Below are 25,923 nucleotides of genomic sequence, written 5' to 3'. Positions count from 1 at the left end.
CTGGGTTCAAGTAGAGGCTACCCCGGTATATTATGGTCTATTCTATCCACTCTTTCTCTCTTGCGATCGCCATTTTGCACAAGGTAGGACAAAATGGCTATGGAAGATCTGTCTGCATCCGCATCAGCAGTAAAGTTTTAAAACGTCTGAGTTTCTTTTGTAAATAAAGGGTTGCTGTCCTTGTCTCTAAGAAACCCTAAAGAAATCGTATCTGATATTGCCAATGAAATAAAGTCATTTTTTGGGGGAATGTTTCACTGGCTTCTGTTGACGTACATGTGTTTTACCTAACAGGTTCAACATGGTTCGAATCAATGTGTTGAGCGACGCTTTAAACGCCATATGCAATGCTGAAAGACGAGGGAAGAGACAGGTCCTTCTTCGCCCTTCTTCGAAAGTCATAATTAAGTTTCTGACCGTTATGATGAAACATGGTAAGCTCAATAATTGTAAGTTGTATAATAATATAAGGACGCTGTCCTTTTGTCAGGACTGGCCGGCCAGACCGTTCGTTTTGCAAAGAAAATACAACAGTTTGAAGAAACACTTGCATGATAATCCCTCGCATTCTTCTGGAGAAGAATATGTGATCCTCGAAGTGTGTTGATTTGAAGACGTTGTAGAGATAGTCCTTCCAACTACGGCAGGTACAAAACGCGGGTCACAGTTCATTGTTTTACCAATACAGAAAGTATCCTTAACATTCATAAAAGCTAACCTTAGGCCTAAAAACTTTTTAAGGCCTAATCAGGCCTAAGGTTAGCATTCATGAATGTTTACGATACTTTCTGCATTGGTAAAACAATGACCTGTAACCTGTGTTTTGTACCTGCTGTTCTAACAGCCCGGTCTGACCTGTCAGTTCTGTCAAAATGGAAAGTGTCCTAACTCTTGCATGCAAAAATCCCAGGGGAAATTAAACATGAAATTCTTTTAATGTGTATCATAAATAAGTAATCGCATTATTTTTTTCGTGCAGTTTGGAGTTCTTGGGTCGCATGTGACGTCACAAAAAAAAAAAAAAATACAAAACTAAAGAGCCTTTTGAGTATTTATGTTGATCAGCTAGGGTTAGCTAACCCTAACCCGGAAATAGAGCAGTGTGAATTTCAGAGTTTTTCACAGTGCGTGACATGTTGACGGCTTCCGAAAAACATGCCAGTTGTTTTTGTGGCCTAAACAGCCAATGTACTAGGAGATGTGTCTATACAAATGTTTGCTAGCTCATTATACAGAAAAAAGTGTTGAAGACAGTCAAACTAAATTCCAGATGTTTCTACAGGTTTCATAGTGCCATAATGGTGTACTGCAGCAGAACACCAACATGGCGCCTCTATACTAAACTCAACAAATTTGAGTAATAAATTTCGCTGAATAACTCGAGTACGGAATATTGCACAGCCCTGAGACTTGGACCCGTTGTTTACTTACTCCTCATCTATAACATTTCCATTTCTTGACTCAATTTCTTAAATGGTAAGCAATTTATGTTTTCACTTGCATGACATGTAACCCAAGAAGAAATGAGCACTTTAAATCATTCTCAAGTCGGGATTTTATAGTACGGACCATTACCATGGAAACAGTCCGTTTCCGTATTTTTTTCTCTTCCGGGAAATTTTAGTTGAATGAAACACAAAGTTATAAAAAAGAAGAATTCAGTTTTCTCATCACAGCAGTAAAATAAACCTAATCGTCTAACTCAGTGTTGTAACCCAATTCAAATCTACCGGGATTAAGATTCTTTGTGATGTATTTGCATGATATTGTAGCATTCATAATAATAATTTAAATGATATGGAAATACCTGAAACCAAACGTTTTACTGTATTCCCAAACAGTTTGAATTGGGTACAACGTAGAGTTAGCTGATGAGGTCAATTATAGCAATTAGTGGAATTTAGTTTTAAACGTAAAAGGTTACTGTTTTAAGTTTGCTGATGGATGACGAAGATTACAAACATTCACCAATTGGAGAAGTGTCCAATTTCAAAGAAAGAATACTTCTTTGTGGCTTGGACAGGGCTGTACTGGCCAGGTAATATTGGCCAAGTGCAGCCTCGACCTTGGGCTGATATTCCACAGTACGGTCCTTGCACTCAGTTAGTAAGAGCTTAGTAATTTTTTCAGAGACTGCAAATTGTAGTTGCCCTATGGGCTTGTGCAATTTTTTTTGCGTTTTGCTTATTCCGAATTGCACTCGAAATCATGTGATTACTGGTACTTATACAAATTGAAACTGTCAAAATTTTGACACAGAATTGCCATATCTTGAGCTCCCTGACTGCAGGAAACAACAACAATTCTTTATTAGATCTAAAAAATTCTAACTTACAGAGCTTTTGCCCGCAATGAGGGAGGGCTGTTTGAGGCAGGCAAAAGAGAAGGAAAGTCTCATAAATGATATCCAAAGATCAAACATGGAAGAAGTTTAGTTTGTCGTGTTGTTTATGGCCAGAGTGAGATGGGGAAGCGGACTGTAATCAATACTGGGAGTAACAAACGATGTTACATGTATGAATTTGAGAATTGTAATCATATATCAGAAATTCAAATGGTAGAATAGTTATTTAGAAATTGGTGACTTGTTGGTATACAAGCCTCGGAAAGATTGTACCTCAGAAATTCCCTCTTTTTAATTTACAAGGCATAAATAGGTTTACAAATGGATTGTCTTGTTATTGAATTGAATGACCAAGATGAAAATGTCAAATTTTCCATATCAGTCATTCATTTCAATGACGAGAATGTGTGGTTTCTGCAATTTCAGTCCTATACCAGTATAGCAGGACTAATTGTTGTCACCTGACCCTAGTTTAATGGGTCTCCAATAACTCCCTCTTGTAATCAAAAGGTTCTAGGTTCGACTACTGCAAAGGAGCACTCAGATTGTTTCAGAGTATCCGTGAATCAGCATTGAAAAAAAACCTCATTTTTTAGGAAGGTATTCCCATTTAATGTACCACATGCAGTAAGCTAGGAGCTCTAGCCCGTTAATAAAGTGTTTGATCTAAGTGTATGTGCATTTTATTACAGTGAACATTCAAATGCTGTTGAACATTGTTTTCAACCTTGGAATAATCTTATTATTTAAACAAGCAACAATGTAAGGTGAACCAGAAGAAAGCCAGACACTGACTAAAGTGAAGGACCTGGTGTGTGTGATTCCATAGAACTTTTCTAGTAGTAGGGATAATACCTGCTTCTACCAAAATGGTATAAGTATCAATGGAAATAAAGAAATAGTTGTGTAATAGAAATCTGTATTTTTTAGGTTATATTGGAGAATTTGAGATTGTGGATGATCACAGAGCAGGAAAAATTGTTGTCAATTTGACAGGACGTCTTAATAAGGTCTGATAGTATTTTTGTTTCCATTATTTTCATAACCTAAGGTTTGAGGGGTATTTAACAACCTCTACATCCACTCAAAACAATGTCCCCTATAAGGGAATCAGTGTTAAGAATTACGCTTTGCTAAGCTAGCAGTGTGGTGGCCCAGTGGGTGGCAGAAAGGTGGCAAACACTCTTGTATTTTGAGTCGCATCCCCAGAGACATCGCAGAGTCTCTTTCAATCTTCCTAGATAGTCAATAAGAGGAAAGAAGACTCTGCCAGCTGCCTCGACATTTCGTATTGAGCATGCGTTAAACTGCATCTAAACCCAAATATTTTTAGTCTACAAAATTGATTTCTCCACGGAAAGCAAACATGTTTGACGATTCTTACCTCAAAATTACGCTTTTTATCTGCTGGGCAAGAAGCACAGAGTTATCAAAACTAGCAGTAACTTGGACCCATGACGGTGATGTGATGTTTTGCAATGCTACATAAATTTCCTTGAAAACAGGAATGCAAAGCCAGTTGGGCGTAAAATTGAGAATAGACTCATGCCTTTCACATCTCGGTCGTGGGTCCAAATTACTGTTTGTTCTGCCAAGTTTACGCGGCTTGCACGGCACAGAAAAAACGAAATTATGCGTAACAATGCTGACATATGCTTGCTTTGGATGGGGAGATTTATATTAGGAACAAAAAATATTTGGGTTTAGGTGCACTTTAACTAAAAATTAGTAACTGCAAAACCACAAAACCCAAAAAATTTTGCCACCCTCCCGATTCAATGTTGTGCAAAACTGAATGGTTTTAGTGGGAAATTGTTGTGTTACCTTCCAACATTGAATAGGGGGAAGGGGGGCTATATAAGAGAAGGTGAAGCTACAATGTATTTCTTTGCGCTTTAGCCGAATCGGGTTGTCCAGTTACAGTGAACTTCAAGTACAGGTAAACTTCGAAAAATGACGAGAGATTACCAGAAAGATAAATCTGTAACATAACTTGAAGTTGTTTGTTGTAGAAACGCATTATTAATGTTACTAAATTTGCAAATGCAAACAACGAAGCCCAGTTAGCGGTTTATCAGGATACGGGATTTTTTATTTATATATTTTTTGGAAGGAGACGTTATTCAAATCCTACAGTTTTACTTGCTTCCTTAACTCCCGTTCATCCAAAAATTACAAGATCAGCCTTAAATCATCCGAAAAACGTATTACAAATCATACTTCAACAACTTATCATCCTGGGCCAGTTGTTCAAAAACCGATTGACTCTAATCTCGGGTTAAAAATTAACAAACGAGTTTTATTCTCTACTCCCAAATGCTGTTCAAGACTGATATTCGGTAAAACTTTACATTAGAAGAAGTCAATCTTGAAAAACAAAAATAAGCAAGGGAAACTTTCATCAAAAAGTTGAAAACATAAAACAAAAGTTTACACTAATCCTGGATTAAGGTAATCGGCTTTCAAACAACCGGGCCCTGTATTTGAAGTCCGGTTCCGTAATCCTAGTGTAGTTCTTGCAAATTGTTTAAATCTGCTGTGGCGAAGGCAAGAAGACAACATCTGTACTCCATTTCTCTCGATGCTCAAAAATGTAAAATTCCGTGATTGGGTCATCTATAGTCCATTCCAAAGTTTTAGTTTTTGCGTTTTCCTAATCCCAAACGTTCCACAATAACTTGAAATTTCGTTAAGAAAAAGGCTTAAATCCAGTAGCCAAGTCCGGGTTGAAATCGCCAAAACTCTCTCTATTATCGATTCAAAACTCAAAAGCTACAAGTAGTAAATAGTTTTAGAAACTACAGAAGTTTTTACACTCGAGCTTTGTCTCGAGAGAAGAGACAAACAGCCGAAACTGTTCTGTGCCTGCCCGTTACGGCACTGAAAAAAGTACCGTACGTAGTACAATGGTACTTGACCGTAGCCCTTGGCCGAGAAACTAATCTTAGCCAAAAGGCCGAGAAGCGATCAGGATACGGGATATTTAGGAAAAAAAAATTGTGGGGATACGGGATTTTTGGCTGGGGGAGGGGGGGGGGGAATTGAGGAGATACTGAGTAGGTACGTGTGGTAGTGCAGTAACTCGACAGTGTTTTTTTTCATAACTGCCTGAAACTGAGCTGCGTTTTACGTGGAATGCCTTCGGCATTCCACGTAAAAGAATATTGATGGCGCGTGGCGATTGATCATGCGCACAAATTAAAAAAACGGGTTTGACAAAACTAGAATGACTCATCCATTTCTTTGGATGCGTGACAAATCAAAGAAAGGCTAGGCGGCTGGCGGAGTCTTCTTTCCTCTTTCCGACTTACCTAGGAAGACCGAAAAAGATTCTGCTTGCAGGGTAACTCCCTAGCTGCCAGAGATCCAATTTAATGCTAATCATAAATTCAAAGCAAATAACGGAGTAACTATGAGTGAAACTGCCTTACTGATTTGGTATTTCTGGTCTTGTTAGTGTGGTGTCATCAGTCCTCGTTACGATTTAAAAGTTCATGACATTGAAAAGTGGGCAAGTACTCTTTTGCCATCCAGACAATTTGGGTAAGTCTACAATATTGATGCAGTTTTTATTATTTTATTGGTGATTTGTGTTTGAAATTGTTTAACCCGTTGACTCCTCAGAGCCCACCCCCCCCCCCCCCCCCCCCCCTCGTTGGTGGTGGTGAATAAACTTGTCTGGCGTTTTATAATATAAGGCTCACTCTCATGAGTCAGTGGGTTAAATAGAGATTTTCGAGAGGTTAATTTTTTTGCAGTTTTCTGGTTTTGTTCTGTTAGAGTGGCATTTTTGTCTTGTGTGGAAGATTCTTGGTTGAAGCTGGATAAATAATTTTGCAAGTTTTTTGCTACAATTTAGGAAACGTGATATAGTTGCTGAAGAAATAGTAATCTTTAAAATCTGTCAAATAAAGCCCTGAAAACCGTTTTTGTGAAAGAGTCAAACCTCTTGCTGTCTGTGTCCATGTTCATGCAGTGCAATTGTGTTGTCAGGTGACCAAAACGAAAACATGTTGGTATTGTTACCGTTCTTGTAAGCCAGGACTGTAAAGGTTCGTGATTGATTGCATTCTAGCTAGCCTACATGTAAATGTTACAAGAACCATGTCATTTCGCTTGGGCCGTATCAAGCCATGTCAAAAATTGCAAAAGGACATGTCAAAAGCAGTGGCATTTCATAGTTGGAGGGAAATGACCGTCGCACAGGCAACATTCTGATGTATGAACTAAAGCAACTTGTATTGTCATCTTTGTAGGTACCTTGTCATTACAACATCCAGTGGCATTATGGACCATGAAGAGGCAAGAAGAAAGCATACTGGTGGAAAAATTCTTGGGTTTTTCTATTGAAAGAGACAAGTTTAAATAAATAGACCATTTCAATCCGTAAATGACTAGTTGCTATTGATGCGAAATCTCGTGCAATAAGATGATGTTACACGAACCGAGACAACTCTTAACGCAACATTGTTGCCTTAACAATCGGCATAACATGGCGATTTTGTTGCGGCAACATGTAGGTTTTTGAATCGCTTTAAAAAACTTGCAACATTGTTCCCCGGATTTTATTGAAGTTGGTGCGTGTAACACCCCAGCCGTTGACTTAAACGTCAAATCGTACCAGAAATGCACCACCGAGAACGGAAATAAGTCACGTCGACAGTCACGTCAACAGTGTCCGCCTTATTTGTCGCCTGGATTTGTCCAGCAGGAGCCTGGACTCTAATGTTGCGAGCATTGTTGCCTTTAATATCATCTCGTGTAGCATACCGCCGCAACAGAGTTGCGTTAAAAGTTGCCTCGTGTAACATGGATGTAAAATCGGTGTTAACAATCTGCCAGTGGAACATCATTTTAAAATCGAATTGATGCCTTTACCCTCCAATGTTGGAAAGATCAGGGGCGGTTTTGTAAGCTCTGCCAGTTCAAGGTTTCTTCTTTGATGAATCAAACTGTTAATATATGAGAATCGCTTTCCGCTATGAAGATTTTAGGACAAGATCATAACGTGTTCTCTCCGAAGATAGACTATTGATCGAGTTGAGTTGAGTTTGAGTTAAGATTGAGTTAAAATTGAGTTAATATTGAGCTAATAAGTCACTGGGAAGACCATGAAACACCGTTTTCGTGAAGTGCGCAGGTGTATATTTGCGAAATGCGGTTAACTATTAACATTCCATTGCGTGAGAACCAGAACCCGGACTGCGCAAAGATCCCAAGTCTTACCATGTAGAAACAGGAAACAGAAGGTGGGCGAAACAAACAAGTAACAAGTCGTATTTTAGAAAGGGGCCAATATAGATTCCGAAAAACAATGCGAATCGCACCCGTGACTTTTCTAGTCACAAAGTAAACTCGCGTGACAATCTCCCATAACTAGGCCCCGTGACATAATCCGGGCTGCACGTCTAAAACACGGGTCAGTTTTGACGGGTTACTCGTTGCAGGTCATTATTTTACCTTTTGGAAAGTAACCCAAAACCCTAATTTATTTGGGTAAGCCTAGACCTAAACTTGGTTTTTAGGCCAAGGGTTAGCCAAATTGAGCGTTTTGGGTTACTTTCGAAAGGTGAAGTGACCTGCAAGTACGAGTGACCTTTGTCAGACGATCGCAAAGAGAGCTGTTTCCATATAATCGCAAACGGTCGCAGAGCCGATTGTAGCCATACATTGATTGAGCCATTCCCGGTTTTGAAATTGCTTCGATCCAGAAGGTATCGTCTTCAACCGCTTCAGATAACGACCATACGCAGTTCTTATGTTTGCGAAATTTGACCACTGCCTCCGCCGCCGAGAAATTAAATTTCTCGCCGATTATTAGGATATCATTCAATCAAGCAATACTAAACTCAACGACTAGTAACAACTATTCTAACATGTTTGTGTCCCTTTGAAAGTCCGAACACAACGCACATGGTTTCACGTTTTCGGGGTGTCCATGTGAGTCACTCAGGGGCCCCTAAGGGGATCCCCAAAGGTTTCAATATTACAACATCTTCCCCCTCCCCCCCCCCCCCCCCCCCTCCTAACATGATGCAATGAGTCTCTGCGGCCTCCCAACTTGACGCCCAGATCTGGTTGTAATAGGAGAGTGCAATTGTTTCTGTCTGTCTCCCTAATGTCACTGGACTTGGCGCTGGCTTCTCAAGTACAGGTGCCTGTCTTGTACTCGCAGGAGACTCGTGAGGTTGTGTACACATGAGAAAAGCCCCTGTCCTTGGTGTCATGGGAGAATCATTTGGAACGTAGCAGAGATGATCTTCTGTTTCTCCTGTAAGCACGTCCATATTCATCTTCCAGCGTGTAGTATGATCTTGGCATTACTTCCGCTTTGCGCCATTCCTTCTCACCATTTGGACGCAACCGCATCCTGTCCCCAACTTCAAGTGGAGGCAAATCTCTACTCTGCTTGTGATAATTAGACTTGTCATTATGCCGTCGATGATGAAGCACTTTCAGAACATGATCACGATCCACTGGCTGAGGTACGTCGAGGAGTTGGTTTTTTAACCGCGCGGCCATGGGCTGAGCACAGTTCTTGCTCTGCACGACGTTTATTTTTTATTTTGTCGGTGACCAGACCCAAGCTTCCACTCGGCCATATAGTTAGTAGGACTTTCAATCATGCAAGCTATGATGTTTATTCGCTAAAAGCTGTTAAAACGTTAATGTACTTAAAGTTTTGTGAATATTCCACTCCTTATTTAGTACAAAATATATTGCCTTTTTGTGTTATTGAAGCGCTTGATTCGAAGCGAGTATTGAATACATAAAAGGCTATTACGTCATCTATGGAATGTGTCGACGTTTCAACTTTCATTGGTAGGGAAATAACCACCGTACTAAAGATAGCCATGGATAACGGAATTCTTGAATTATGTGACTCGTGTGATTACTTTGCTAGCCCTTTACTCTACTAAAAACACAATTAAATTTAATCGTGACTTTTAAGAAAGAAAGCTGTAAGTTGTTAATAGTGTTATTATCGTATCGATCGTACCCATACATATCCCACGAAAACCATTACGTTATCGGAGATTTTACAGTTGCTGCAACTGATAGTGCAATCGGAGATTTCACGACGGCTATAAGTGATGGTGCAATACGTTCGTGTGCAGTCCTTGTTGTCAGTTGTTGTGCTACAGATTGATCGGGTGATTTTATGTCTATAGTCATCAGTGAATCAACAAGGACTGCTTTGGAATGTGCACTACGTTGCGACTATAGTGGTAAGAAAACAGATATTTTTTTAAAGGACGGCTATAAGATCTAAGAGATCTTCTTGTTATAAGATTGTTTTAATCATTAGAGAGCCATGCCATTTTGCAAAATTTTATGCAAATATATCTTTCAACGCAGAGAAAACAGTTTTCGAAGTGACTAAAACTGAATATTTACTACTTTTAATTGCGAAAAACGCCAAAAACTTTAATTCAATCTTAACTCAATCTTAACTCAACTCAATTCAACTCGTAACTCGATGAATAGCCAATCCCAGTGTAGCCCGATACACCGAATCTGTAGGACGATAAATTTTGGCTTGCATGAGCAAAATAACTCCCCTTTATGAACACCTGAAAAAAATAACGAAAGAAATGAAATTGCAATCAGCTAACCATTACAGAGCCAGATTTTCGACAAATGCCGACAAAATTCATAATGTCGACATTCAGTACCAGCCAAAAATGAAAGAAAACTTAGTTCGGTTTCTCAAAGCAGGCGAAAACAAAACAAAAGTTTCTCGAAAGCTGCAAACCGTGGACACATGTCACAGCAAACAGAAAGGCAACAAGATGGTCGCCACTTCTTTTCCGCGCCCTAGTACTCAAGCCCCTGCAAACTCTTAGAGATCACGTGACCATTCTCGTATACCAACATATAAATACCTCTGCTGCCAACTTAGTGTGGGCAAATCTCACACAAAAATGGGGGTCCCTGGTAAATTAAGGCATGGGTCTCAATTTGCCTTAATTTGCTCACTTCAAAAGTGAGGGGGTGGTCTATCTCTTACAGCTTTAGATGTAGGCACATAAAACTTTGTCAGCTGCTTACATTTTTAGTTTAAGTCGATTTATTATTTTTATTATGCAAATTAGGCTACGTGACCTGCATCTGTTTAAAAAGCTTGTTTTTGAAACGGCAACACTTTTTCGTGTGTTCTCAATTGTTTTACCGGTTGCATAATGTTAAGGCCGATTAATATGTCACTTCTGTGCTTGGCCTTTGTTAGATATTTTTTTCTTGACGCCTTTGCTTTTAAAAAAGCAAAGGCGTCAAGATGGGATAAAACTGCCTTGGGGGACTGGGTCTAGTTGAAAAAACCGTTTATTTTCAAAAACAGTAGAAAATTCAAAAGAGGCCAAGCTTGCATTACACATTGTCCTAAACCCGGTCCGGCTTAATAACTCGCGACAAAAACTGTTTTCATTTTTGTTTAAAGACATTTTATTGTTTTCTGGCCGCGTGCAGTCACGTGACAACATGAGCATAATTGGAACACACCAAATTGACAGGAACCACATATGAATGTGTCTGGCAAAGTTTCATCTTTCTAATGCTTAAGGACGTTCGCGCCCATTGCTACTGCGCATCCTTACAGCGCACGCAAATTCACGTGCCACGTCATGCTCGACCTAAAATGAACAATGATAGGGCAGATGGCCATTGCTAAAGCTTTGCTTGGATTTAACGATCTTGGATGTTCAGTGACCCCTACTTTTCTTTTCAGAAACATATTTTATTTACAATTATCTCCTCACTGTCCAAAAATAAACAAAAAATCACCGTGGGAAGTTAAAACATTTTCAAGATTTCTGTCCTCGGAACATGGAATCCTGCCATCTTGTGGCTGCAAGTCGCATGAAACTATGGTCGCTAAATGCGAATTTGTTCTTTAAGGAACCTCAACAGTTAACTAAATTCACTTGATGGGTCCACTTAACGAGCTGACTATTTGCGGTGTTAGTTTAGCCCTACCTCACTTTGGTCAAAGTGATGCAGTAATCATTTGTTGATAAGGAAGGTAGGCTCGTACGCAAACAATTCACCACCAAACAGAACAGGTATTTGGCCACGCCTGTTATCACGAACAAGGAGCAACCCTCACGTTATTTTTCTGACTATGCGAACATCAGCACACGAGAATGAGTAACAGTATTTCCGCGTTTTACCTTCAAATGGTGGTTTTCGTTGTCAGCAGAGAAATCATAGGAATAGAAAACACACTAGGGAGTCGATCAGGCGATGACATAATCAAAGACTGTAATGGCATTTTGTACCGTCTAATGATCGATTCTGGTGAACCGCCATTTCCCGAAACAGCATGTGATATCAAACAGGTAATTCATAATTATTATCAATATTTCTTTTTATCAGGAGAGTCGGCAAATATCTCTCGAAGATATCACTGAAAGCAAGCCACTATACGCTTGCACACTTGGATAATTTATAATACAAGTATTTGATCATTCTAGACTTTTGCGTAGCTCATTTGCGTTGCTAGGTGACACTCGAGATATCCACAATAAGAACCAAATGAAACACTATGGCCGTGTTTTCACGACAGCCGTTGTCTCGCTTAACATTCCTGAAAGTGGTTTGTTTGCAGACTTCGTTAAGCAACTTAAAAATGATACGTGTTTTCACGGGTAAGATTTAATGAGGACAGAGCGCGTGCCAATGCAATAATAAAAATAATAAAAAAATAGTACGCCTAATCGTGGCAACTAGTACTGTTCTGCACAGAAGAGTTGGAAGTCCATAATCGCAGACTTTCTGGTTTGCCAAACCCAAACCAGCGAAATTCCGAAAAAATCACGGAGGAGAAAGCTATGTTGCGTTTATTTTGTTTTGATTTACTTTGCCCTTTTTACGCACAGAAAGTAATACACTGTTTTGAGAGGAGCAACGGTTCTGGACATCTTCTGGATTGCGACCGTTTCCTGCTGGTGCAGTCGTCGATAGTAGACGAGGCACTAATGTGCCCTGGCCTCAACTACAAGAAACTACAGGAAAACATTCAGAACTCAAGTACGTCCAGACTGTTAAAAGTGCACATGATGAGATACAAGCTCGTTGTTATGAAACTCACCATGGTTTCTCTTATACTTTGGGTGTATACCATAAAGCTTATACTTTGGGATATGTACTAGGCATATCCAATGGCATATTCAATTATTTAAGTCATTCACATATCAGCCGGGCGCCCTACGTAGGAATCCCTAAGTTCACGAGTAAAATCGTCTGGCGTTTAACAGAGTAAAATCTGTTAAGTGTCACTCCCACTGAGGAGTCAGTGGATTAAAGACATTGGTTGAAAATCAATAATGTCTCAAAATACAAACAGATACTGCTGACTTTTTCATTTCAATTGCGGTCGTCCTCCATAACCACTTATATCTAACTTTTTTTCAGCTTTTGTTAAAAGATTGTTTACTAAATATCAAACAGGTAAGCTTTGTATTCGAATTCAACCCTTCAAACTGGTCAACTGGAAATTTAGATTATTTATTACTTTAATATCTCGTAATGTTCTCTGACAACGCTATGTATCAGGTTGGTTGCGATATTTTCTATACAGCTCTCTGGTGTTTCCGCTTAGAATGAATCTTTTTCGTTTTTGGCTGATCTGAAGTTGGTAATGAGTACGGTAAGTTTGAAATCGACTCATTTACGAGGATTTTGAATTTTAAAATGGTTAATGCGACTGGCTTGGAGATGATTGCTTTGGTCTCAGCCTTATCCGCAATTATAGGTTATCCTTTTATAAAACCCGGAAATGAACTATGTATAGTTCAGGTTTTCCCACCCTGGTCAGAGTTTTTCTCTGTCCTTGCGTGGGCCCATTTCCATCAGTAGGGCTAACGCTCACATGGTTCATATGGGATAGAAATCTAGCACTTCACATTACACTCTATTCAGTTAACTATGTATAGTAATGTCATTTTGTCCTTTTGCAGTCGCGCGGCATTCCAATTCAAGTTCCGAAGATTGCGCTGTCGATATACACCAGAGTTGTGAGAAAAAGATATTTGAGCAGATGGTAGTAAACCACTACCCCTGGCCTAAGACAACAAAATGGAGAAACTGTTACGAAGATGCTGTGAGGAGGAGGTCGTGTCCAGCAGCTATTCTTCAGAATTACTCCAGCTTACAAGAGCACTTTGGAGAGCGTTTAAGAGCACTAGAATACCTTTTGGGATTATTTGGGATATTTATGAATGACCGCAACCAGCAACCATGTAAATAAAATAAATTGTGGCTAAGGCTACAATTGTGATGGGTATCCTTACAGTGTTAAAGGTTTAACTTAGGTTTCATCATAGACGTGTCTTTAAACATTTCTTTCCATTTCCTTTATGTATATAAAAAAAAAACAGTTTAAATGCATTTTAGCTTAGAAACGCAGAGAATCCTTCTTTGATTTTCGAAAGATTCTAATGTTTTCTATCAATATATGCCTGGCTCAATGCCCCGGCTCACCCTGTGCATCACTGATAAATTGTGTTATCCAAGCAACAAAAAGCTTTCAAGATATAGTGGATCCAAAACTACGTTAAGATGTATTGTGCCACTAACAACCGTGAAATCGATATACTCCAAAGCTGTTTTCATAGCATTAACTTTACTTAAGGGACATAGATTGGGTAAACAATAATGCTCCTTTTCCGGTATATTTTTATAATGCATTAAGGTTTGTCACCAAAAGCTATCAAATATAAAGTGTTCCCTGGGTAGTATTTTAAACGGAAACCTGGCACACTTGGAAAGAATAAGTCGAAAATCGAAAAAGAGAAAGATTATTCATCTCCAATTGTAGATACTTTGAAGATGACACTGTAACCGGTAAGCTTTGAGGTAAAACAGTCCCCTTGGCGAATATACCTTGCTTCAAGGTAGGCGGTAATACGAAAAATGTTGTGAAAAAACACGAAACAAATTTCGATATTTTGCCTTCAGTTGATCTTACTTCCCTCGTGTTAACGTGATATTGGAATTCTTGTATTGACTCCCCTAACCCTAACCTCTTTTTTCAATACCGCAGCTCTTTCTTATTGAAGGAGAACAGTGTTTCAAAATGTCATTATATTTTTTCATATGCATTTTTTTCCCCAGTAGGGTAGGTTACCCCAACCTGAAGTAAGCATGCTAGAATTTCTCGCAAGAATAAAAGCTTGTTGTTACATGTCAACAAACATGAGACTGAAAGGCGAACAAATTCTCGGTTAAACTTAGCGACGCGTGCAGCTTAGCTATCCTCAGGGAATTTCTGTTGTTGCCGAAGCTTTCGAGACGAGGAATATTTTTCTTTCATTTTATTGAATGTTCGTCAAGATAAACTAGTAGAATAATTGAACAGTGGCGATAAAAAATAGGTCTAAGTGTAAAAAAAAGGCGTGAAACTCACGAATGAAGCAACACAAAGAAAAAGAAGGAAAAAAAAGCAAACTTGAAAAGTTAAGATTGCCCTAACGTGAGCTACTGAAAGAAAGGAAAAAGTTTCACAGGAAATGCAAAAACACTTAGAAAGGTCCTTGCTTAACAACCTGCTCTCAATGGAACCTTGTAATCAATACTCAGCCCTCTTAATTAATTTAAAATAATTTTTCTTGGAAACTTAATTTTTTTTTCCAACAAACTCAGAAGAAAATGAAATTCCTAAGAATTAACAAACAAAATTCAGGGCTTGCTGTTCTTCCACCATTTATCTTAAGACCTTCCTTCATAACAACAACAACAACAACAATAAGAATAATGATAGCAATGGTGATGATGATGATGATAATAATAATAATAATCTTGACGATGATGATGATAACGTTTTCAGTGTCAATTAATGTTACGTAGCTATACGGTATACATAGCTTTCCACATTGCTTTATTGGTGATAGCTTTCTTAAAGAAAGACATGTTAAATAATCTAGTAAATTTTTTTTTTGGAATTTGCTAGGCTGCTGAATTTTTTCAACAGTCTATTTGCAGTGTGTTCAAAAGAAGAAAGAAAATAGAGCAAGTAACATTTATAAAGCTTGCAGGAACTAATACTGTTAATAATGTACCTTGTAACTGAGTGAAGAAACGAAGGAGGACAAAAAATTAAACAATAATTCAAGTATAAGCCAAAATTAAAGGTAGTAGACAAAAAAAAGATGGAGGAATTGATCCGTGCTCAGGCATTAAAGCTGAGAATTGCAAATACGAAAATGCGATAATTTGGGTAGTCCGGTTTTTTAATTAGCACATGAATGTCTATTTAACGTTATTGTCAAGTTGTCCCGGCTTTCCTGATCACAAAGTTCCAAAGTTTTTTTCGGTAAATCCGTTTCATGACAAGGCATCATTGGAGAGTTCTCAATCTCGTATCCAATATCATATTAAGTCCTTTTATATGGAATAATAAAAGTCATTTCGAAGTGTAAAAATTCGAGTGCCCGCTTTGTTATTCAGGCCCTACAGCTGAGCAGCTATATAGGACAGTGTTGAAAAAAAAAAAGTCGGTAGAATCTGTCTCTCACTTTTGTCGTACACATTTTCATTCCAAGAAATTTCAGTGAAGTCGAAAAATTGTAAAATTGCTTTAGCCCTTTCCTCTGTGATAACTGAACTTTGCGTTTCTTGCTCGTCGATCTGATACTACACACTATGTCACCGGGTTGTAAGAGTGTAAGAGTGTAAGGGCCGATTTACACGATAATAGGCCAATAGGCCTGCAGCGCGTGCATAAATCACTAAAATAAACAGGTCTGTTGGAAGCGTGCTTGATTTTCAACAAAATGATCGCCAAAATTGGCAAGAATTTGTGACACTAATGAATAGTAAAGCAGTTGCTATTTCCAAAGCGATGAAATTACCTGGTGATAAATAACCTCGTCTAGGAAAGTAAATTTTGACTTTGCAGAAACAATGGTCAACCTCAAGAGTTAGGCGATTGTGATCTTTGTGTTGAATTCGCATATTTCTTGTCAAACTTTATAACACTTGAAAGAAAAACAAAACCAAACTAACAAAAACAAAAACAAAAACCCGGTGTCTTGCCATAAATTATTTTGACACAGATGTATCCTTTGCTTCGCGAGTAAACAAGCAACGTAACTTGATCACCGCACCGGCTGAATTCGACGACACTTTCAATTTTTTTTACATGGACACCCAAAAGTACAGTAGAAAAATTGAACGTAGCAAAAATCTCCCAAAATGTTTTTCGTTGATGGCAATTTTTTATATTCCCGGTTCAAAGTTTATGTTGTTTTCATGTCGCAAACGTTGCTGCTGACGGCAAAATATTTCATTCTCGATCGACACTTCCTGAAAACTTCCTTCTGCTCTTCCTTAAAACTGTGTATCAATATTTCTTTTGCATAAACCAGGCTAACAAAATCTGTACATTGCTTGGTTTGCATTATTGAGCTTTAAAAGACAATTTTCGGTTCTATGTTTCTGACACAGCAAGTCGTATATTTTGAGGTAACCCATCCAGGTACTAACCCCGCAGAACAGCGCTTTACTTCAGTGAACTTTTATTTTAGACTCAGAGCACGCGCTTAAACTTGTGGTCAAGAAGAAGTTTTAAGGGAACTTGAAAATGATCAACATGTCAGCCTCGAAGCCAGTTTATCTCGATTCCCTTTTATATTCTTCAATCTTTCTGGGTTTATTGTTTTACTTGTAACCACATGTCTTCTCAAATAGCCCAGCTATTTATATAAGACATCTACCACGGGCACTATAATGACATACGTTACCAAAACAATACCGTGTACTATTAGTGCTACATATTACACAAAGACAACTTGAATCACCTGGAAAACAAAACGCAGCTCAGTTGACAATTATCGAATAAAGCGCTGTGTTACTGCACTACCACATGAACGCAATGCGTGCCTATTTTTAAATGTGATTTCTTGTTTTTTGTTTGGGTATTCTGAGTTATGAAGTTTTCACAAGCATGAGCACAAGCAACACACGCAAGCGCATTTAATTGTTGTTAATTAGTGTCTATTGTTCTAACAAAAGGCTCCAATGAGCAGGAAGCTACTGAGTTTCCGTATGCTTCTTATGCTCATGCTTGCGTCGCTAGTAAAAGCCAGGACTAATCTTGCCGCATCCTCGTCGTTGCCGAGCTGTCAGAGGATCTTGTTCAATCCCTTTGATCTTTTGACTATTTCCATTAATTGGTATCGGTCAGGGACTTAAATTGGTACAATAGCCTTTGTTTTATTCGCTGAGAGGAAGAACAATTCGAGCAAAAATACATCTTGGTAAGTTTATTTTCTTTATATGTTTCGTGCTCATAGGAATTACCTGACCAAAAAAGCCTTTAACCCAGCTGCGTTGTTTGTGGTCGAGCCGTCGGCAAAAAATTTAGGATGATTGTAACTAGCGATATTTTTAAGTTGCGATAAGTCGTGATAATGAGCTTCACAATTTTTCGTAATGTAAACATTTTATACAATTCTTGAATCTGGGTGCACAGCGTCTTTTTTGGACTTTTTGAATGCCTACCGCTCTATAGAAAAAATGAAGTAGAGAATAATAGTTTTCTTCAAATGAGACTGATGACCACAGTTGTGGTGACCAGAGAGGGAAACTGATGCAATTTAAAATCGAAGCTCTGGTTGCGTCATTGCAAAAAAAAATGAGAATATTCAAATATCATTTTGAGTGCATCATAAGCTGTTCCCTCGGCAGATGCTTTGGTGTTTTTCTATTGCGGCAAACTAAATTCTCGGTATTCGCTCATAAAAAAAATTATCTCTACAGTTTACAGATAGAAAAAAAAAACCAGAAAAAAACTCGAGTGTTCTTATCAATTAAGCAGATGAATGACTATGGATACTTTTACTCCTCAATTAATCTATCAGTAGTGTCAAATGTTCTTTCGAAGACGTATTCTTTTATTAAAATAAGTCGGGATAAAATGCAAATTTGGAATTTAAAATTCAATTTTGAGAAATTCTGGGCAGACAAAAGTGAAGCCAAGCACTGATTTTTGTGGAGTCGTGAAGACAACAGATAATTTCAGTTTTAGTCACTGGTAGGTACAATCAAAGCCCCTGAACCGGCGACGCTCTTGTGTCTTTTGTGCCGCATTGCATGAAGCACAAACAATCTGGCGAGTGAATAAGTAGTGCTTCGACGTTATGAGGTCTTTAAAGTGATCAATGTATAAAGCAAGAGCTGATACAAGGCAGAGTAGTTTTTGTGCTGTATTTATTTCGGCTGGGCAAATGAACGTTTTTTTTTTCAGTCACAACGGGGATTTCCGTATGCACAAAATTTTGGGTGAAATACTGAAAATAAATGATAAAAAAATTCCGAGACAATATATTAAGAAGTTAACAATATAGATGGAAAAGTGAATTATACTAAATCTTGGCCTGCTAGAGATGAAAAGCATTTCATCTGATCTCAAGCACTTCGGCTAAAGCCATGCAACTAACTTCCATCCAAAAAAAATCTTTCGCCAAGGAGACTGAATTCAATGACCAAAATAAAGAAAGCTGTCTTAATTTTTAAACGAAGAACGATTGATCAATCGTTTCTTTACGTCAATCAACCTTATATCATTTGTATTTTATCATTGACTTTACATTGAACACCGTGATTTTGTTACTGGCGGTCATCTTATTGCCCCAGGCCCATTGTAGCCAGGGTTTGAATTTCCAAATGTTCGCCGTCTTTTTCAATCGTCCACAAGTCTTGTTTGCCACCGCCGATTCCTTATGCACAGACAAAGATGCGAAGTTCTTGTGACGACAATGGCGCACGGTTTTAAGCTTTTCAGGATTCCCGTAAACGACATAAGAAGTTCATCATAACAAATCTGAGAAATTTAGGTATTTGTGCCAAGAAGGATTCGAACAAAATAATCTGCAGAACTTTATTTTTGCGAAGAAAAGCTTTAAAGTATGTAATTTTGAATGTTTTCAATTTGAAAACATTTCCTAAAAATTATTCACCCGGCTTCATCCAGCATCAAGAACAATTCGATCGTTGAGTGGAACAGACTGTTAGCCGGCAGTCAATAAGTGTCGCTCAAAAAATAATGAGAATTCGTGGATCTGTCTCAAATAATGACATGAGTTAAGTAAATTCTTAAAAAGCTTTCCATGCTATCGGTATACGTGAGAAACATGCTCATTGTTGCACAATAATGTGGCTTGATAAGCACTTTAGCCATTGCACCATCATACCTTTTCTGTTTGCATTAGCACTCAATACCAACCAAGAGGAATTTGCATATCTTTTCGTATTTTTAAAAATTACTTTAGAAGTCACCATTAGAATTAAACCAATCACGTAGTTGTCCTTTAATTCCCTGTAAACATGTAAAATGAAAAAAGTTAAATATCTTAATCGTAGTACGACATGTTACTCTTTTACAATATATCAATTTCTTGATTTTGTACAGCTATGGCAAACGGGGTGTGTGATGTGGAATACGCTTAAATCACTTCCGAACAAACACAAATTGTTCCAAGGTGGAGCTGGACACATGCAAGTTTTCCGGCACCCGTACAGTAGATCAATATCAAGTTGAAAAACTGTTTACAATATAAAAGAAAAAAGGAAGGGAAAAGATTAATTCGCAGGATAGAAACACTTTCCAACTGCTGACCTAGTACAGAAATAAGCTACTCGGACATAATCGAATATAATGAGAAATGATATTTGGTAACAAACGTTTAAAATTATAAAATGCTTTGAAAACTAAAGAGTGAAGCGACTCTACAAATCAAGTTTCATAATGTTATGGTTGTAGAAAAAATGATTTTCAGCATAAAATTCGACTTATAAGCAGTTCTTATAAATTAACCGTCTACACCCGAGAGATCGGGTTCAAATGTACAATGCCATTAAGGGCCATATAAAAGAGCACAAGGTATTTAACCCTAATCCTTGGTAAGAGTCAGATGGGGGATGATCAATATATAATTTATCTCCAAACGGTGTTTTAAAAAATCCACCTCGTTGCTCGTGGTGGCAGTCTTTTTTCAGTTGTAACTCTTGCCAATTTTGGCGCTCACTTACTACTAATACTACTATTGCCACTCAGTACTGCTACTGCTATTGCCACTCAGTACTGCTACTACTCAAGTAAAGCTATGCTAGTACTCAAGTAAAGCTATGTTCCTCGCAATATTGAACGCAATCTTGGAGTCTTCATGGGGTAATCCGGAGAGCGCATCACAGTTACTTTGTCGCTGCGACTTTCTGTATTCAATGCGATAATCATAAGCAGAGAGAACTATGGCCCGTCGTAGCAGCTGCCAACGTGGGAATGGCAGCCTTTGGGCCCAAAATAGCTAACGAAGGCTGGTGATCAGTTATTAACGTGAACTTTCGTCCGTACGAAAATTGACGAATTTTTTTTACTCCATTCACAATAGACAGAGCTTTCCGTTCTATTTGTGAATAGTTTCTCTCGCTGGGGGTTAGGGTACGGGAGGCAAAGGCTACTGGCCTCCCCTGCCCGTCATCCATAACATGACTTAGTACAGCTCCTAAGCCATAACTTGATGCATGACAAGCCAGCCGTAATTCTCTATGCAAGACCTTCCTTACAGACTTCGAATGCTTTTGACATTCCTTTGTCCAATCCCACGGAACATTCTTTTGAAAAAGCTTATGCAACGGTGCTAATGTTGTGGCTAGACCTGGCAGGAAAGAACGATAATATTGGACCATGCCTAGGAAAGACCTCACTCAGTTCACTTACGTTCCGAGGGGCTGGTGCTTTCTTTACTGCATTGGTTTTCTCATCCACCGGCTGGAGACCTACTGCGCTTGTTTTTACACCTAGGTAAATTACTTCGTTTGTTTGTTTGTTGTTGTTTGGACCTGCTATACCCACCCACCCATATACTCACAGAGGACATCCACAACACCGGGAAATTCATCCCCTACTCTTCTCGAATAGTGTGTGGGTTCTTTAACGTCCCACAGGGAACTAATGAACATGGAAGAGGTTTGTGAGACGGGGCCTACGGTTTATAGTCCTTATCCGAGAAGACTTGAAAGTCTAACCATTTCCGGATGTAATTACAAAGGCAGTACTTTCTCCTCAGTTATTTTAAGACCCTGAGAGTTGGTCCGGCCGGAGTCGAACTCACGACCTCCCGCATGGCAGCCCGGTGCTCAACCAACTGAGCCACCGGTGCGCGGTTTTAGATGCAAAATAGTGTTGTTGCAGCCTGTCCAAAACGTCTGCGAGTATTTTAAGATTATCTTGCCAATCATTGCCACCCACCAATATATCATCCTGCTTACAAACACATTTCCCAATTTCCTGGAGAATTTGGTCCATTTTGGCCCGAAATATTTTTAGGGATGACTTTACACCACGGGGTACTTTCTTGTAGGAATGTAGACCTTTGTGAGTGTTTATAGTCAAGTATTCTTGACTTTCTACGTCAACATATTCAGCTGTGCGTATGCGTGCGATAGGTCAAGTTTGCTAGATACCACTAAATCAACAAGGGAAGCATACAGATCCTGAGAGGTGGGTAAAACATCCTCCACAGCCTGATTGACACTAGCCTTGTAATCACCGCAGATTCTCACTGCGTTATCGGACTTCGGCACTACCACGATTGGGCTTGCCCCACTCAGTTTTCTTAATCACCCATGTTTTTGCGAGTCTAATTAGCTCTTTCTCTACTTGTTCCTTCAACTCATTAGGAACTCGACGTGCTTTGACAAAAATTGCCTTTACATTCCCTTTCAAAGTTATACGTGTCTCAAGCCCCGTTATGCCTTTATAGCTGTCGCTGAACAAGTCATTGTATTTTGACAGAAGAGTTTTTAGTTGACTCTCGGGACTGGCTATGTTTACCTGGAAACACTAAAAATCTCACCCAATGCCAATTTGATTTGACTCAGCCAATATTTGCCAAGCAGAGTAGGCTTTCCTCTGTAATTAACTACTACTACTTGTAGAGAATGTTTGTTTTTATAAACAACATTACATTTCACCTGACACATCAAGCCTTTCACCTGTGTATGTCCAAAGCACTATCTTTGAAGTTGTTAGGGGTATATCTGCAAACTTCTCTTGGTATAAACTGTGTGGCATCATGGAATAGTCTGCAGCAGTATCCACCACCATTTTATAAGGTTTCCCATTGATTACCATGTCTACCGAGTAACCTTGGGAACTGAGCTTGTTTATGTCAAAGGCGTACAGGGAATAAATTCCTAATTCATCTTCGTTGCCTGATTCAGATCCGTGCAAATTGTACACTGCCCCTTTCTTAGTTTCCTTTTTTGTTTCGGATGCTAAATGACCAATCTTAGAACACCGATAACATTTTGGAGACTTAAATTTACATGACTGACATGAATGTTTTACCCCACACCTAAAACATTGCTCATTGTTCTTAATGTCCTTTGTTGTCAACTAGTTCACTTGAGAGCCTTTGCTAGTTTGTAGAGTGAAACTCCTGGGTGTTTTTCTCAGCCATCTCCATAGCTTTGGCAATCCTACAAGCCTTCTCGAACGTCAAATCCTCTGTGTTCAGCAATTTATTCTGTATCTTCGGGTTGCTGAGTCCGCAGACAAATCGGTCACCTAGAGCTCTATCCAGGAACTCACCATAATTGCAATGAATGACCAACTTCTTCAATGCCAGCACATAATGCCCGATCGATTCACCAGACGTTTGATTTTGGGTGCCAAAATGGAAACTCTGAGCAATTTCCAAGGGTTTTGGATTGTAATGTTTCTCCGAAGCACGTACAATCTCAATCCTTTCCCGACATAGGAAAAAGATGTTTCACGCTCGGCGATACATTCGCCCAAACGCCCAAAAAGTCCACTTGCACTGTTAATTGTTTGTTGTCGTTAGAAATGTAAGGAGTATAGGGTTTGATCATGGCGGACATGGTGGTGTACCAGTCGAAGCAGAAACTAAAGGAAACTCAAGGTCAATTTTCATAGCAATGTGCCCACCGTTTTTTAACATTTTGCAAGGCATGAAAATTGTTAGTCTTGAATAAAGTAATGAATAATCACTGCTGTTGCGTGGTTTAGTCAATGTCAATGTTCTTTATTTAGATGTCCTTGATCTCGATTTTGCAATCGCAGATATAGGTTTAAAGGACCAACCCACCTATGACTCCGAGTCTGCGAATCAAACCCGGGCCACATTGGTGGGAGGCGAGTGCTCTCACCACCGCGCCAGCTCTGTACCCCCCAACTCGTAAAAAAACCTCATAAACATGCAAAACCACAGGTAGCTGCATTGTTCGGTATTGAAAATACTTTCAACTTTTCCGAATTTTAATTTGGTTACCAGAAGAGGTTTCTACACAAATGTTTCACTCGATGAATTTATCATTAATAATAATCCGTTTCAGTTCCTTCCGAAGGTTAAATTTTAACAATTCCTGCTTCTTACTATTCATTTAAGTTAGTTGGTTCTACACTCTACATCGAGAGCTTTTTCTCTGGGTACTCTGGTTTTCTCCTCTCTTCAAAAACCAACATTTAACTTGATTTGCGTTAATTGTTGATTTCAGTTTACAGTGTCTCCAATTAGTGCGTCGGAGTAGACTATTGAACAAAGTAAAGTACCTTTTCCTTTCCTTTGCCCATGTTGCTATAATTTATTAGAAAGTTTACCAACACTTTGGAAGAACTCAAGCCAACAGTCTCAGAAATCCACCCAAATATGATAATAACTTGCGGCCTTTTTTTTCAATCCACAGTCGTGTTGAAGATTCCATCTTTCTGAAACAATAACCTCTTCAGAACGGGATACTATCGCGATCCTTTGATGTTAATTTTTGGAACCACGCCTATCATTTGCCTTGTAAATACTTCAAGAATCAATAACGTACATATTCAGTCGTTTTCTAACAACAATTGGTGGTGGACTGAGTCTTTCAATCCCTCAACAGTAATTTGTGTCTGACAAATCGTTTGCCGAAAAACTCCGTGCGTGTCTGCACAATGTTCGTCAATTAACAAATTGTTTTCCAAATGAAATCGTCCCTTCGCGACTCTTAATCAAACAAAAGGATTTTCCTTGATGTGAGATAAGTTAGTCACTTTACGACCAGTGAGAAAACGGATTTGAGACATAGACGGACAAAAGCTTTCACTTAGGCCATCCCCCCTTTTTTTTCGTTTAACGTCGAATGCGTTTCCTGGTATTGGGTCGGTCGGTCGGATTGAAAAAAAAAAAACAAATAAAAACAAAACCTAACTCTCGAAAATAGGAGGCCTGGTACCCCAACATCGTTGCCGTGGAGTCTGGAAACAACGAGACACGAACCCAAAATCAATACGACGGAAAAAGTAGTTGGTGTTTTTGTAAAATTAAGACATGGGAAAAAGGATCAACCACCGAAACTCTTATGCGACATAAAAATGGTTTAACAACGTCGGGGGGGGGGGGGGGGGGAACTCCCATATGAAACAGACGGGAATGCTCGTCGTCCCGCTTAGAGGTGTAAAATTTTGGATTTTGGTCTCGCTTAGGGTGTTCCGGAAAAAGCAACAATAATTTAAGCCGCCAAGGTCTCGTTTAGGGTTCCGCGAGAGAAACAGAAGTCAAATTTTCTTTTTAACTTGTTTTGTTACCGCATCACCTCTGATTATAAATCAAAGATTTCCAAAAATAGCAGAGAACATTATAATTATAATTATAATTATAATTATAACATTAATATCATTAAAACTCATTGAATGTCGTATTTGTGTGTCTTTAAGCGGTCTCTTTTAGGGGTCAACATTTGCTTAAGCCACGCCCAGATTGGTCTCCTTTAGGGGTCACAAAAAGCTTGAGTTACGCCCAGATGGTCTCCTTTAGGGGTTAAATTCAAAATTTCCGACGAGCATCCCCGTCTGTTCCATATGGGAGTCCCCTTACTTTTGGATTAGCTGCTCCAACGCTTGATTGCAAGGCATATGACGCACCGTGACATATGGCGAGTAATGAAATGAAAATGAATTGAAACAAAGTTTAAAGAGGGTGGCATCAGGTAGCTAACACAAAGTTAATTAGGGTGACCCCGTAACACTGTAAACTAAAATGAAATGTTGGTTTTTGAGGAGAGGGGAAAGCCAGGGTACCCAAAGAAAATCCTCTCAGTGCAGAGTAGAAAACCAGCAAACTCAACCCTCATATGACACCGCGACTGTGCGGTACACTTTTGTTGATCCTTTGCGCGTCGCACTCATGAAACCTCGAGATTTTTTCGGTATCAAGCCAACAACCCGCCTTTTGTTACTCTGTTCATATATATACGCGATGCTTACTCGAGGAAAATGCTGCTGCTATTACTACTACTACTGCTCCTGCAACTGTTACTGCTAGTGCTATTGCTACTACTACTACTACTACTACTACTACTACTACTACTACTACTACTACTACTACTACTACTACTGCTGCTGCTGCTGTTACTGCTACTGCTATTTTGCAAGTTTGCCAAATAAGTATCGGATGATTCGAGCGTACCGTTAATATCCCCCTTCAAACACACAATTGATTTAATTTCCTAATAGTCTCAGGTAAGGAGGTTCACAATAGGACGCCGCTGTGACTAAAAGTATGTTACTTTCTGGCGAAAAC

General features: G+C 39.0%; 2 protein-coding genes across 2 annotated transcripts; both read left to right on the top strand.

The window, feature by feature from the left end:
• The first annotated feature begins 5 nt into the window (after window positions 1-5).
• LOC138058942 (small ribosomal subunit protein uS8A) lies at window positions 6-6,735 on the top strand. Its single transcript, XM_068904410.1, has 5 exons — window positions 6-83; window positions 295-434; window positions 3,275-3,354; window positions 5,802-5,887; window positions 6,601-6,735. Exons 2-5 carry the CDS (start codon window positions 302-304, stop codon window positions 6,692-6,694), a joined length of 393 nt encoding a protein of 130 aa, XP_068760511.1. The 5' UTR covers window positions 6-83; window positions 295-301; the 3' UTR covers window positions 6,695-6,735.
• A 4,434-nt stretch (window positions 6,736-11,169) lies between these two features.
• On the top strand, window positions 11,170-15,648 carry LOC138060380 (uncharacterized). The gene is made up of 4 exons (XM_068906139.1): window positions 11,170-11,682; window positions 12,223-12,373; window positions 12,758-12,793; window positions 13,303-15,648. The coding sequence occupies exons 1-4, from the start codon at window positions 11,488-11,490 to the stop codon at window positions 13,590-13,592; spliced, it is 672 nt and encodes a 223-aa protein (XP_068762240.1). The 5' UTR covers window positions 11,170-11,487; the 3' UTR covers window positions 13,593-15,648.
• The last annotated feature ends 10,275 nt before the right edge of the window (window positions 15,649-25,923 follow it).

This window comes from Montipora capricornis, chromosome 8 (assembly GCF_036669925.1).
Source record: "Montipora capricornis isolate CH-2021 chromosome 8, ASM3666992v2, whole genome shotgun sequence".
NCBI classification, from domain to species: domain Eukaryota; kingdom Metazoa; phylum Cnidaria; class Anthozoa; order Scleractinia; family Acroporidae; genus Montipora; species Montipora capricornis.
The sequence above is the reverse complement of the archived record's forward strand: the minus strand, read 5'-3'. Positions and strand labels throughout refer to the sequence as shown.

Coding starts and splice junctions, on each gene's coding strand:
- LOC138060380 (XM_068906139.1), top strand. CDS start 11,488: ATGAGTAACAGTATTTCCGCGTTTTACCTTCAAATGGTGGTTTTCGTT. Junction 11,683..12,222: donor CAGCATGTGATATCAAACAG/GTAATTCATAAT, acceptor TTTTACGCACAG/AAAGTAATACACTGTTTTGA. Junction 12,794..13,302: donor GTTTACTAAATATCAAACAG/GTAAGCTTTGTA, acceptor GTCCTTTTGCAG/TCGCGCGGCATTCCAATTCA.
- LOC138058942 (XM_068904410.1), top strand. CDS start 302: ATGGTTCGAATCAATGTGTTGAGCGACGCTTTAAACGCCATATGCAAT. Junction 435..3,274: donor GACCGTTATGATGAAACATG/GTAAGCTCAATA, acceptor TGTATTTTTTAG/GTTATATTGGAGAATTTGAG. Junction 3,355..5,801: donor TGACAGGACGTCTTAATAAG/GTCTGATAGTAT, acceptor TGGTCTTGTTAG/TGTGGTGTCATCAGTCCTCG.